The 15,223-nt window shown below is 37.4% G+C and overlaps 1 protein-coding gene across 1 annotated transcript in view; it reads left to right on the forward strand.

Moving 5' to 3' along the window:
* The window catches only part of tmem8b (transmembrane protein 8B), a 74,238-nt gene that overhangs the window by 11,396 nt on the left and 47,619 nt on the right, over positions 1–15,223 (forward strand). The window contains exons 4-6 of the mRNA XM_038277343.1: positions 3,343–3,476; positions 5,058–5,326; positions 13,971–14,353. Coding sequence (XP_038133271.1) covers positions 3,343–3,476; positions 5,058–5,326; positions 13,971–14,353 — 786 coding nt within the window. The remainder of the gene's footprint in view (positions 1–3,342; positions 3,477–5,057; positions 5,327–13,970; positions 14,354–15,223) is intronic.

Here is a 15,223-nt window from a genome sequence, read left to right on the forward strand (position 1 = left end):
GATTTCTCCTGTCGGCGCACCGCTGGTATGTGGGGGTCTGAGCGCCTCCGACAGAAATAGATAATCTGGATGAACTGACTGCAATTATTAAGTTTTCAGGTGGCCTTTCTCACTTAAAAACATATTAAAACTACTTTATTCCCACTGATCACAGCAAATATAGCTGCAAGATTTAGATTATTTAGATGAAAAAAAAACACCTGCCAGCCGCCGCGCTGAAGAGGAGGAGACGCGCCCACAGGCTGCTGTTGAATTAAGTTTTCAGGTAGAAAAATAGAGCGGGAGCAAAACTGAGTATGATTGTGCTTTATTCATGTATTTATTACAAAGTATTAATCAAACCCATCAAAGTCATCATCCTCTGTTATCCTCAGCATTCCTCTGAATAAAACAGCTGCGCTAAATCAGACATGCTAGTTTCCCCTTCTGCGCTGTCAGAGTCACTTTCCGTGCAGCGCAGCTCCTCAGAAATAATGCCGGCTTTTGCGAAAGCTTGAAGAACAGAGCCAGCAGACACAGTCCATCTACAATCCATCCGCAAACGGTGGCGTAACTTGCCCGGCGCTGCCTTCCATTTATCATGAAACTGTGGTCTCCGTCTGTCATCCATCGCTCCCACGCCGCTCGCAGCCTTACTTTGAACGGGCGCGTCACACCGATGTCGAGCGGTGGAAGTTCCTTTGTCAGACCCCCGGGATAACGGCGAGCACAGCGTTCATTTGATTCATCTTTTTTTCACATCGGCTGTGAAATGGGCACGCAGCGATGGTGATGCGTGGAAAAAAGCACCTAGTCTCCTCACATACACCTGCCTTTCATCATCTCCTCATTCATCCAGCCTTTTCATTTGCGTTAATATCATCAGAGCGCTGTGTCTCGCTGTCAGCTCCCAGATCAGCTTCTCTGATTGGTTGATGCGGCGCGTCCAGCAGCAAAACTTCAATTTTTCCATCTGAGCAGCAGCAGCGCGTTGGCGGTGCGTCAGATGCTTAAACGCTCCCGACGTGCTGCACCAAAATGCGCTGCGGGACCTTTTGCTGCACCTATACGCGCGTCAACCATTGACTTTGCATGTAAACTCGCTGCTTCTGCTGCACCTGCTGGGTCCGGTTCACACCGATGTCGAGCGGTTGAACAGGGAGCACAGCGTTAATTTGTTTCCCCATGTTTTTCACATCAGCTGTGAGATGGGCACGCATGGAGTTACATATTAACAGCGATGGTGAGGGGTGGAAAAAAAAACACCTGGTCTCCTTACATTCAGCCACTCTTTCATCATCTCCTCAATGAGGTGGTCTCAAAAGTCGCAGTTACAACACACATAGGGCGCACCGCACCATAGGGCGCACCGCACATTTTGAGGAAAAAAAAAGACGTTTAAGTGCGCCTTATAGTCGTGAAAATACGGTATGTTGTTTGCCAGCAAGCAAACTCCAAGAATGATCGGTTTCTCACTTCAAAGCAGGGGGCAAAACTTTATTTTGAAGGGTGCAACAATAGACTAATCGCTTACAATAACATAAATGTATATGCCCCAATGACAGATGGTGTAGAGGTACAAACCAGGTCGACAGAGTGACGAAAGAATTACTGCAAAACCATGAGAGGTAGTTTAAACCAACATGAGAGATAGTTTAGTATGCTTTTTTATTTTTTAATGCACAAAATATGTTGCTCTTATGATATGGTTAGACAATAAATTACTTACCAAGATAACTCTTTTATGATAGATAAGGTAGACTGAAATGGAAGGCCTTTACGTATTAAAGCTATAACAACAAACTCTCCAAGAGACCCAAGCCAAAAAGTCCAATCCTTGAAAAGAGCAGGAAGTTCTGAATTTCGATTGCAGTTCTCTCTGCTCCATCATCACCTATTGTGTGACGTTGGCCTTTGAGTTTTTAATATCAAAACTGCTGAGACGTCGTAGACCAGGTCCAGAATGTAAAAACCTTGCCTAGTTTCCCTTCATCCTGTTCCCCACCAGTATGTTTTGTGGAGCTGAAAATGCAAATTGTTGGAACTAATCTCTGTAACAGCTTTTTACTTTCTGGGCCTGGATTATTCACATCTGCCCAAATGCAGGAATGGATGTCAAATTTATGAAAGCATGAGGCTCTTTAACAAAACCTATAATAGCAAACATATATATGCTGCCTGTGTTCAGTGGATGAACAAGTTTGTAAAACCCTAAAATGTAATGCCCCATTCATACTTTGTGCATAGACCGTTTTAGAGGTATTTATGTTGTGTAATAAGGTGTAAATGTTATTTCCACAAAATGGAAGAAATCTATTTAAACAGCTGCTCACTGTTAAGATGTTCACACACTGATGAATTAAAAAGGTCTTTTTATTTCGGGCTTCCCGGCTGTAAAGTCCCATCAGAAGCCAAGAAGCAGTAGTCTATTACAAACAGTAGAATTTATGTAAGCAGTAAGTTTAACAAAGATGTTTAAGGTTGCATTCATTTCAGCACTGTTGCATGAGATTGCTCAGGTGAGGCTGATAAACAGCTTGGAAACTCACTGTATACCCTAGAGTTGACCCTGAAAACGCAAAGCCGCCGTGAGCATGTCTGAATGAAGGCGTTAGAATAATGCAATTAGGCAGGATTTCAGTGGGGAGTTCTCGTTCTTCAGGGCTCTAATGGATTTAAGAAAGCAAAAAAAGAAAAAAAAATCTGCACAGAATAAACAACTCTGCTTATATCTGTTCGGGTGTAGATTGTCAAATTTAAAACTGTTAAACCTAAAACCATCCAAAAGAAGCAGGCTTTAAAAATCCATAATGAATGAGTCTTAATTAAAACCCAGCTTACTGTAGAAGACATTTGCTGCTGGTTGAGAAGACGGGCTGTAATAAATCAAGAGGTCACCCTGGTAGCTCTTGGAGTAATGACACGGTCAGTAATTGTTGCTTATATGCTCAAGAGGGGTAGTGATCAGATGACAGGAATGTAGGACCTCATTTTCCATTCACACCTGTCCTTTTGAATTCTGGTATTCTTTTTCCAAAAGCATTTCTGAGCAGATTGTGTGTGAAAACAACGCACGGTCTCCTGGCTTTTAAGTCATTCTCCGTGCTTGGCTCATCTCATAGCATTAATGGTTCAGAGCAACACAAATGAAATAGTGGGTGTGCATGCTTCGCTGTGCAGCAGAGAGGAGGAGGACAGAGTCATATTAATCCAGGAGGCTGACAAGCTTAATGCACACAGTCCATTAGAGAATTTTTGGCCTCTCTGAATGATACCTAATCTTCTCTTTACCAGGTTTAGAGGAATATTAATGAGAAAACCACTGAAATACTGACTAAAACTGTCGGTGGGATGTCGTTTCAGGGTCTGTCTGAGGAATGCCAATATCTGTTCCAGCCTCAACTCATTGTCCAGAAGCTGATTGGAATTTCCGTACTTTATCCTGGGTACTTTATTGATCAGATGATTCCAATCCATAACAGATCAGCACTTTACAAGTAAGTGTTTCTTAAGTCACAATTCCAAAGAGTGTCCAGCTGCCTTTTCTGCACTAGAGTTATTTTCAAACACTGTATCACGCAAAGTTTTTTATCCTCTTTAACGATACAAGGCTGGGTTTTTATCAATGACCTACATTTTATATTTATCAATGATACACATTTTAAAACTCATTTTAGCTGTTTGGTCATTTGCTTTTTAATCACACGAGATTAAAAATCTGCCAAAACAGTTCCCTATTTTTTTATTTGACCATTAAGAGAATCCTTTTATTTCTGTGGCAGAAAAACAATCCTGATCTATTAAAAGTTCTATCAAGGTCACAGGGAATTTGAAAGAAGTCCCTATTTTTTTTTAGATACAAAGGGTTTTATTTTCCAGTGCATGATATTTTCAATAGATGAATAAAAGAGATTAATGGATGCTTCCTTTTTATACCACAGTCAAAGCTCCTAAAAAATGAGGATATTTTTAGTATTGTGCAATCAGATACTCTTAAATGTTTAAATCTTTTCTCCTTAGTATTGTGTAAAATCAGACTTCTGGAAATCCGACTATGTAACTAACCAAAACATCTGCTATGGTCTTAGATTTTTTTGTGCTTCCCCGAGATTATAAAAGAAGCCACCATCCCTCTTTATCAGCACTAAATTGGTGTTTCAAGGCTGCTGAAACCAGCGGCATCTTCTTGTTTTGATTGATTTGCTGATGTAATTTACTGGTGCTTTGTCATTGAAAACCAATTCAAGTTCCTGGCTCAGGACAGAGAATGAAATGGATCTTGCAAGAATATACTAGTGCATTGCAAATGGATTGAATTTTATAATTATCATCATGCTTTACTCATTGGAACCCCTCCTTAAACAGTAGATGACAATATATAGGATTTACTACAGCTATGAAATAACTAAAGGAGACAATTGCACAGACTCTGCTTATCTGAGTTAGCTCAGAAGTACATTTTTAACAGAGAATTGAAGACAGAACTCTTCATTTTTCTAATAAGTGCAAACCATGTACTTGAAAAAAAATTTAATAAGTATGTTTTTTTGGGATTTTAAAGCATTAATAAAACTGCTTTTTGTGCTGGCTTATCACAGTTTTTAAAAGGTTGTTTACCTCATTTCATTTTTAATTCCATTGCATTTAAAGATCACATAAGAGTTCATTAATTTTTCACATTAATCCCTCTTTGTTGATTGCATTGTTCTCAAGATTTAGAGTGAGAATCAAAATTAAGATCTAAAATTAATTACAGGTACAGTCTGAAGCTTTGAACCACCTTTAATAACATTGATGAATTCATTTGTTGAGCCATGTCCCTTTCATATTAATAACAGCTGCAGCTTTTTTGTTTTGAGAGGTGAAGTAACATCAGAAAGACAAGACATACGATGAGTACCAGCTTGCATAAATATGATCATTCTTTTCATCTAAACAATTGTATGCATCTTTTTCTATCTAACAGACTCTAATTTATTCAAATTTTTTTTTCTCCAGACAGAACATACAGATTCTGTACTATTAGTCAGAGTTTGATATAACACATAAAAACTGTATCTCTGTTTGTATCTGTGCAGGGTTTTCATTCCTAATTATGTATCGAAGGTAAAGGTTCAGCTGGTGAACTGCAGCACCAAAAACAAAAGCAGCGACACTTGTCCTGTGGTGCTGAAGATGAGAGCGCAGGCGCCGCCGGTGCACAACTCGAGTGCCCTTGACTGCAGGGAATGGAACCCGTGTGAATTAGTCACCCTCGTACCTGCCTGGGAGCAATGGTACTACATCCTTGTTGAGAGGTATCTGAGTAACTCCGACGTCTACTTTCGCATCGGCGTGCAAGTGACAGGTGAGCATAATCAGCATGAATAGATGTGAATAAGCTATGTTTTTTTCCCCCTCTTATTGTAGAGCCTGTAATTGTTTTATGATTTCCTTTGGAGCTACAGTATGTCAGTTAGTATTTTACAATGAACACAATGTGGCCTTTTTACAGTGACTATGATGTATATTAAGAAAAATGGGAATATGGGAACTATATAAGAATAAGAATTACTTTATGAATTCCTTGCAGAAAATTCTTTAAAATATACATGTTTGGTTGAGCAACTAAACATTGTTATCTAACTACCAGAGCTTTTTGTCTTAAAGCATGCTGATTTCCTACAGAGGTGATACAGCAACTTATGAATCTTATTGGATTTATATTTAGAATAAAGAAAACAAGAAAAGGAAAATTGTGTAAAACATGCTTTTATCAAGTAATGTAAAATTATAAATTTAAACATAAAGATTCTCAAACCTACATCTACAGGAATAAAAAAACGTTTAACTGTGCAAAATTGCTGCCAGAGGAGATTTACTATATTGACATGCCCTCTAAATGGCAAAAGAGGCTCTGCAGATAGTAAATATTATTAAACCAAAAAAACTTTTTAACATACTAGAAATGTTCGATTATCAGTAACTGTGTGGATGTGGCTGCTAAGATTTTATTTATTTTGTCTACATGTATTTTATATGGTGCTGTTTTGTATTTTATGCCTCATGCTATTATTTTATTTATTTTGCCCTATATGTATTTTATATGGTGCTGTTTTGTATTCTATGCATCATATTGTACAGAACTATGTGATGCTTGTCTGAGAAAAGTGTTACATAAAGAAACCTTACTTACTTTCTGTGTATGATCCACTAAAAAAGTTGTTATACGTACACAATGAGCTCACCAGCAAAAGGTTGTTCCCAAATAGGAGTAGCAATACTTTAAAATATTCCTAATGTAAAACTACCTAAAAGGTGCAGTAAAATTTCACAGATTATTTTTTTTTGGCTCACAAAAGTAACCGTAATCCGTTGCCATTCACCTCTGCTCATATTTAGTACCCATATTTGGCAGTCATCCATATTTTTACACCTGCAACTGTCCCCCAATTGGCTGGTTGTCCTTAAGTGCATTTATTTGGGCTGCACTCATAAAGAGGTTTATGAGGATAGAAAAAAAAAAAAAATCTTTGTTATATGATAAGCTAAAGTGGAAGGGCACCAATCAGTCACTTAGGGATTTATTTACATATGATAAACCCTGTTTTGCTCCTAAAATACTTTTCCTCCACAAAATGCAACAGAAGTTTTAAGTTAATCTGCCCTAAACTGTGATTCACAGTTTGTAAGAAAAAAATGAAAACAAATAACAGCAGCTTATTCTAACTGATATGCACCTTGTTTTTTATGGATAAAAAAAATCAAATGCAAGTTAATGGTATTGTGGCAAAATAAGGATAATGTTGCAATTTATTTATTTTCTGTTACATTCTAAGATACCTCCTCTTACCGAAGGACCCACAGCATACAGGTGCTGGTCATAAAATTAGAATATCATGAAAAAGTAGATTGATTTCAGTAATTCCATTTAAAAAGTGAAACTTGTATATTATATTCATACATTACATACAAACTCATATATTTCAGATGTTTATTTGGTTTAATTTCGATGATTACAAATGACAACAAATGAAAATCTCAAATTCATCATATCAGAAAATTAGAATATTGTGAAAAGGTTCAAAATTGATGGCCCCTGGTGCCACACTCTAATCAGCTAATTAACTCAAACCACATGCAAAAGCCTTTAAATGGTCTTTCAGTCTAGTTCTATAGGCTACACAATCATGGGGAAGACTGCTGACTTGACAGTTGTCCAAAAGACGACCATCGACACCTTGCACAAGGAGGGCAAGACACAAAAGGTCATCGCTAAAGAGGCTGGCTGTTCACAGAGCTCAGTGTCCAAGCACATTAATAGAGAGGCGAAGGGAAGGAAAAGATGTGGTCGAAAAAAGTGTACAAGCAAGAGAGATAACCGCACCCTGGAGAGGATTGTGAAACAAAACCCATTCAAAAATGTGGGGAGATTCACAAAGAGTGGACTGCAGCTGGAGTGAGTGCTTCAAGAACCACCACACACAGACGTATGAAAGACATGGGTTTCTGCTGTCGCATTCCTTGTGTCAAGCCACTCTTGAACCACAGACAGCGTCAGAAGCGTCTTGCCTGGGCTAAAGAGAAACAGGACTGGACTGCTGGTGAGTGGTCCAAAGTCATGTTCTCTGATGAAAGTAAATTTTGCATTTCCTTTGGAAATCAAGGTCCCAGAGTCTGGAGGAAAAGAAGAGAGGCACTTCATCCACGTTGCTTGAAGTCCAGTGTAAAGTTTCCACAGTCAGTGATGGTTTGGGGTGCCATGTCATCTGCTGGTGTTGGTCCATTGTGTTTTCTGAGGTCCAGGGTCAACGCAGCCACATACCAGGAAGTTTTAGAGCACTTCATGCTTCCTGCAGCTGACCAACTTTTTGGAGATGCAGATTTCATTTTCCAACAGGACTTGGCACCTGCACACAGTGCCAAAGCTACCAGTACCTGGTTGAAGGACCATGGTATCCCTGTTCTTAATTGGCCAGCAAACTCTCCTGACCTTAACCCCATAGAAAATCTATGGGGTATTGTGAAGAAGAAGATGCAATACACCAGACCCAACAATTCAGAAGAGCTAAAAGCCACTATTAGAGCAACCTGGGCTATCATAACACCTGAGCAGTGCCACAGACTGATCGACTCCATGCCACGCCGCATTGCTGCAGTAATACAGGCCAAAGGAGGCCCAACTAAATACTGAGTGCTGTACATGCTCATACTTTTCATGTTCATACTTTTCAGTTGGCCAACATTTCTATAAATCCTTTGTTTTTATTGGTCTTCAGTAATATTCTAATTTTCTGATATGATGAATTTGAGATTTTCATTTGTTGTCATTTGTAATCATCAAAATTAAACAAAATAAACATCTGAAATATATGAGTTTGTATGTAATGTATGAATATAATATACAAGTTTCACTTTTTAAATGGAATTACTGAAATCAATCTACTTTTTCATGATATTCTAATTTTATGACCAGCACCTGTAGTTATCCTCATTGATGAAGTTTTTTTCCTGGAAAGAAAAGGTACATAAAAAAAAAAAAAAAAAAATGTAGACTCAAATTTCAAATCAGAAATTAATTTTCCTAGTAAATAAAAAAAGGTCTTAAACTGTGTTTTGTAATTTTTTAAAATAATATACATTAATGTAAATTTTAAAGTTCTCATGAAGGCGTAGCATTTTTCTCCATTTAGATTTTATTCTCAAGGGTGAGAAAGCTCATTGTTATTAAGCACGGGAGTATTGTGAGATGTCTTCCTGCTGGGATTCACAATCGGAACTGGTGCATAATACTACTGAGCGAATACAAGTAATGCTCCACTGTATCTGTAGACCAGCCATCTGTATATTACACATTGGTTGTAAAGTGTTTCTCAAAGTGATAAAAAATGGATGCAAAATGATGTTGACCAAGCATGAAAGTGTGTCAAAGCAGAAGTGGGCTGAAGTGCTCATTGAATGGGCACATATATAAAGCTACCATTAATGTTAAATCATCTGTGCTGCTATCAAAGCAGCATGTTTTTAGAGAAAGCTCTTCTTTAGTGTTGAATGGCTTTTTAATGTAGTCCCTGTAAGTTTTAAACAACTTAGTTAAAATTTAAGAAACAACATAAGAAATTTAGATATGATAATTTTGAGAAATGTATGTTTTCTTTGGAAGCAACCATCAGTGCAGCCCCCATCCAGGAAGCAGAAACACCAGCATAAAAAATAAAAAGAAATAACATATTTTTTAATGCTCTCATCAAAATGTAGTGACAAATTTCTGATATTTACCTGAGTAATGAATTCTGAAAGACTCCGGTTGTCTCTACATCATTATAATCAATGATATTAGAAGCAATAAAAACATCAATTAGTGCTCATTAATGATTACACAAGGATGTATGATAGAACAGTCACAGAAAAACAGGTTTTTATAAGGTTTTTGAAGGTTATAGGCTGATTTTAGACATGTTTTAGTTGGAAAACTAAAGGACAGATTCCTTTAGACAACAAAGAGCCTTGTTTAAGAACAGCGCTTTGGGTGACGTAGCAACGACTGGGAAAAGGATGATGAATCCACGGCGGGCTACTACATGCTGTGATGGAGTTCAGGATATTTCATATGCATCATCTACAAGGGATGGCTTACAAATCTGTGGGAAGTCCACTCCTACAGTATGTAGCGATTCTCTCCCTCTGTTCCACGACTTACCATGCACTTTGTGACCATGGTAACACAGACACTAATTATTCACACTCTGTCTCTCCTCCTGCCTGGCAGCCAGATCTTACTTGACCTTTTGCGGATTTGAATTGAAGAACACCTCAGGTTCAGAGGGAGACCATCTGGAGTCCTTACTTCCTCGCCCTTTGCTTGATAACATGAATTTTTGTTGTTAAGTGCATCCGAAAGAGAAATATGCAGCCTTATTTGAATACTTCCCAGTTTAAGAGTAAAAGTTGCTGGTTAGACAGTGCAGAAAAACTAGGTTATGATTTATTATTCATTATTGTTGTGTGGAGCTTTTTCACTGCAGGTGTCTCGCCCTGGGTGATTGGACGCGGAACAGGGATCATGTGTTATGCTATCTGTGAAAGCACAATAAAGACATTCTTTTCAATTATTGATATCATAAAACATATGGTTGCAATCCTTCTTTGTCTAGCCACCCACACATGCAGCACACTAACATATTCATTTGTTATATTCTGCATATTGCTGTTTACTATTTTGTAGAGCATAGGTTGTTTGGTATTTTTAGGTGTGCTGCTTTTCTAACACACGTCAGAATCTTCACGCTCCTTATCAGACAAAAGCATGCAAACAAGGCTGAGCTAGAAAATCCTTTGACAAATGCCTTTCCCTCGAGGACTGCTGGTATTTGATGCCTCTCTGCCAGTTGTCATCAATGACCATTTTGTAGTGAGTTGCTTTATGTTTAAAGGGAGCACACTGTTTGCAATTACAGTGAATCTATGTCTCATTAAGGAGCAGTCTGCTGCTCTGGAAGACAGCTGAAGGCAATCATTTTAAACATTTTAAAGGATTTGGTTTCTTCACAGAATGAGTCATTTTTCAGCTTTTTTTCTCTGTTTTAAATTGTCATTCAATTAATTGCTTTATTAGATAAAATGTAGTACTGTAAAGGTTTTGACGTTAGCCAGTAAAATGATGTCTAAATGTTGCACTTATATAAGAGTTACTTTGAATGTATTTGTATTTTTTTTGTTTTTGTTTCACATTAAAACCATATACTGTATACTTTACTGTATTTTATTGTTATCAGATAAATCAAGTAGTGTAAAAAAATTGTATGGAACTATTTCTAATGCAATATTAATCTATCCATATATCAATTTCTTTACTATCACAGCTTTTCCTACGGCCTGTTTATTTATTTATTTTTTGACCCCACCAAATTCCTTTTAGCTATAAAGCTCATACCCTGCCATACCAGAGTAAAGTGACATCACTTTTTAAAGCTTTGCCTCAGATACTAAAAGGATTTGTTGTAATTGGCTCAATCCATTTTCCTTTCCACTCTGACCATCAACCCTGTCCATGCCGAAGAAAAACGTTCCAGCAACTTGCCTTTACATCCTGCTGATTATATTGCACACTTTGTTTTGTCACACTTTTCTTATTGTGTAAATCCTTTAGGTCTGTAATGTCCTTGTACAAATGAGCACAGAAAATTTAAATGAAAAGACAGAGAAGTGGCATCATTGTTAGAGTCCTGAAAAAGTATGATCTTTTAAGCTTAGATTATTTTTTTTCACATTTGTCTTTTTAAAAAAATTACTTTCCGGCTTATAATCTTACCTCAGAGGTGATTTGTCAAGTAATATCAAAGCCCCCACACGGAGCAGGATTTATCCCACAGAGAAGTGTAAGTAGAGACTATTAAATAAGATGCAAAACATTATTTTGGAAATCATCTGTCTCAAATAAAAGACCACATACTTCCAATCCTTTACGACCAATTTTCAAAGGATTAATTTGCCTTAGAACCTTTAAGTCTCATGTGAAATTTTATTAAAAAGTAAGAACTAAAACCATAACAACTTACTCAGCACCTTTTTTTAACAGAAAGCCTATTTTACTGTTTGTTGATTAATTTCTTTGTAAGAATAGTTTTACAGGTTTAAACCTTGATTGAGGTTCTTATTTTATGTCTATTTTAGAAATGTTTCTTTGTATTAAAGATTAAACATGACCAGGGATAGGAGCTGGGAGATTACCTTTTGGCAGGACAATGGTTTAATTGGGTGTACTGTAGCACAGTTTTCTTTGTACATACTCAAATAAATATAAATACCTTGATAAACATTGCTGATATGCCACAATGATATTCATGGCAATGTGCATTTTTATTTTTTTTCAATTAGGACAGTAAGTTCAGTGTTTGTTTCGTGTTCTTGTTTGCAATTTTAACTGAATGTATTATCTTTCAGCTTTTATCCAACAAATGATTCCTTCCTGCCTCTGTCTTTAAAGGCTAGCTTTCCCTAGGTTTGTTATTAACAAATTCTCCTGCTGTGTATCTCTGCAGCGCTACTTTAGATCCTCACCTGCTTGTCTCATCAATGCTCTCTTGGTTAGGCCTGTTAGTTTAGATGTAAGCTACATTTTTGCAGGTCTACATTTGTACTATACTGTTTTTTATTTGTTAGATGAAAGTTGTCTGTGGGGTCCTCGAGGTTTTAGACCAAATAGATTAAAAACAATTAAATATCAAAAGAACAAAACACTTGAAATTACAATTGTAAAAAAACTTTTATTAAAAATATCTTCCACTTCAATGATTATACAGGTGCTGGTCATAAAATTAGAATATCATGAAAAAGTAGATTGATTTCAGTAATTCCATTTAAAAAGTGAAACTTGTATATTATATTCATACATTACATACAAACTCATATATTTCAGATGTTTATTTTGTTTAATTTTGATGATTACAAATGACAACAAATGAAAATCTCAAATTCATCATATCAGAAAATTAGAATATTGTGAAAAGGTTCAAAATTGATGGCCCCTGGTGCCACACTCTAATCAGCTAATTAACTCAAACCACCTGCAAAAGCCTTTAAATGGTCTTTCAGTCTAGTTCTATAGGCTACACAATCATGGGGAAGACTGCTGACTTGACAGTTGTCCAAAAGACGACCATCGACACCTTGCACAAGGAGGGCAAGACACAAAAGGTCATCGCTAAAGAGGCTGGCTGTTCACAGAGCTCAGTGTCCAAGCACATTAATAGAGAGGCGAAGGGAAGGAAAAGATGTGGTCGAAAAAAGTGTACAAGCAAGAGAGATAACCGCACCCTGGAGAGGATTGTGAAACAAAACCCATTCAAAAATGTGGGGGAGATTCACAAAGAGTGGACTGCAGCTGGAGTGAGTGCTTCAAGAACCACCACACACAGACGTATGAAAGACATGGGTTTCTGCTGTCGCATTCCTTGTGTCAAGCCACTCTTGAACCACAGACAGCGTCAGAAGCGTCTTGCCTGGGCTAAAGAGAAACAGGACTGGACTGCTGGTGAGTGGTCCAAAGTCATGTTCTCTGATGAAAGTAAATTTTGCATTTCCTTTGGAAATCAAGGTCCCAGAGTCTGGAGGAAAAGAAGAGAGGCACTTCATCCACGTTGCTTGAAGTCCAGTGTAAAGTTTCCACAGTCAGTGATGGTTTGGGGTGCCATGTCATCTGCTGGTGTTGGTCCATTGTGTTTTCTGAGGTCCAGGGTCAACGCAGCCACATACCAGGAAGTTTTAGAGCACTTCATGCTTCCTGCAGCTGACCAACTTTTTGGAGAGGCAGATTTCATTTTCCAACAGGACTTGGCACCTGCACACAGTGCCAAAGCTACCAGTACCTGGTTGAAGGACCATGGTATCCCTGTTCTTAATTGGCCAGCAAACTCTCCTGACCTTAACCCCATAGAAAATCTATGGGGTATTGTGAAGAAGAAGATGCAATACACCAGACCCAACAATTCAGAAGAGCTAAAAGCCACTATTAGAGCAACCTGGGCTATCATAACACCTGAGCAGTGCCACAGACTGATCGACTCCATGCCACGCCGCATTGCTGCAGTAATACAGGCCAAAGGAGGCCCAACTAAATACTGAGTGCTGTACATGCTCATACTTTTCATGTTCATACTTTTCAGTTGGCCAACATTTCTATAAATCCTTTGTTTTTATTGGTCTTCAGTAATATTCTAATTTTCTGATATGATGAATTTGAGATTTTCATTTGTTGTCATTTGTAATCATCAAAATTAAACAAAATAAACATCTGAAATATATGAGTTTGTATGTAATGTATGAATATAATATACAAGTTTCACTTTTTAAATGGAATTACTGAAATCAATCTACTTTTTCATGATATTCTAATTTTATGAGCAGCACCTGTACTTCACATATTCTGAATTTTGGGGTTTTAATGAGACTTAGTTTATAATATAATGTGCTTAGTTTGTAATCTTTTGAAACTTGTATCTTCTCCTAATCAGATTGCTCTAAACCGAGTTCATCAAAGGAGCGAGCACAGTCCAGTTCCTCCATGAACATGCCTCAGTCTTTTGGAACAGCAATGGGGTTCTCCCTGTCTGACACCCTGCTCATGGCCTCACTGCCCTCCCTCTCTCACAATGCAAGTCACCTGCACACCTCGGAGGACAGCATCATTTACCTTCCCCCGACAGCAGACACCAACAAATGCTGGCCCATTCGCCCAACCCTGCGTAACGAACTGGATACCTTCTCTGTGCACTTCTACGTCTTCTTTGGTCCAAACATCTCCATTCCACCAGACCGGGCTGCTGTGTTTGCCATCAACCTGATGCCTGTTTTAGACAGCGGTGGGGTCCTTAACATGGAGCTCAAATTAAACCTGGTAAGTTCCTGAATAAGACATTATATATTGCTGGATTATTAAAGTGGTATTTTGTAGTTTTGTGGCTAATTTGCTTCCACTATTTTTCTTTATTTTTATTCCCAATTAACAGAGAAGTTAAGACATTATACATACAGAAATACCTTGAAATTTGCTTTAGGGTTTTTAGGCCAGCTTATTTATTTGATTTAAGATTTGATTTATCATGTTTTTGAATCATTCTCATTCTATGTGGTAAAATGATCTTACGCATATCATTCTTTTTAAACTTAGTAGAGTAATGTCTTCGGAACGCCACTTTTGCTATTATTTTTTTCCTTTGTTTTTTAAATCTCTTCAAAATTTGTTTATATTCTTCCACTTTGAACATTTAAAAAAATCTAAAAATTTGTAATTTTTTAGATTATATGGATTTTTTAAATTGCCTTTAACTTTGCTTGTTGTTTGTCCTCTATGTTTTTGTGGTGCCCTGTGACAGACTAATGTTCTGTTCAACATGTGTCGTGCCTCTTACCCAATGTAAGGTAGGGATAGGCTTTTTATAGACAAGCAATCGTAGATAATGGATGGATAAATGAATGGATGGATTCGCAACATTTCTATTATTTTGGTATTGAAAAGTATATTTTAAATGCTAAAGATGACATTTGAAGGATTGAAAATTAAGAATAGGTTAAATGGGTGCCACCTAAGCCGATTGCCTATTGCATTTAACATTTTGGGAAAAATCTGTAACGGTAAAGCCTTGTGTCCAAGGTACATAGGTGGAGCATAATTGAAATAGTTCCTTGAGGTTAAACAAAGGCTAACATCCGCTACAGGAAAATGTGATCTTTTTGCAAAAATCATATCAGACGTTTTCACAGTATT

Source organism: Cyprinodon tularosa, unplaced genomic scaffold, assembly GCF_016077235.1.
Source record: "Cyprinodon tularosa strain WSP-4 unplaced genomic scaffold, ASM1607723v1 ctg130, whole genome shotgun sequence".
Lineage (NCBI taxonomy): Eukaryota > Metazoa > Chordata > Actinopteri > Cyprinodontiformes > Cyprinodontidae > Cyprinodon > Cyprinodon tularosa.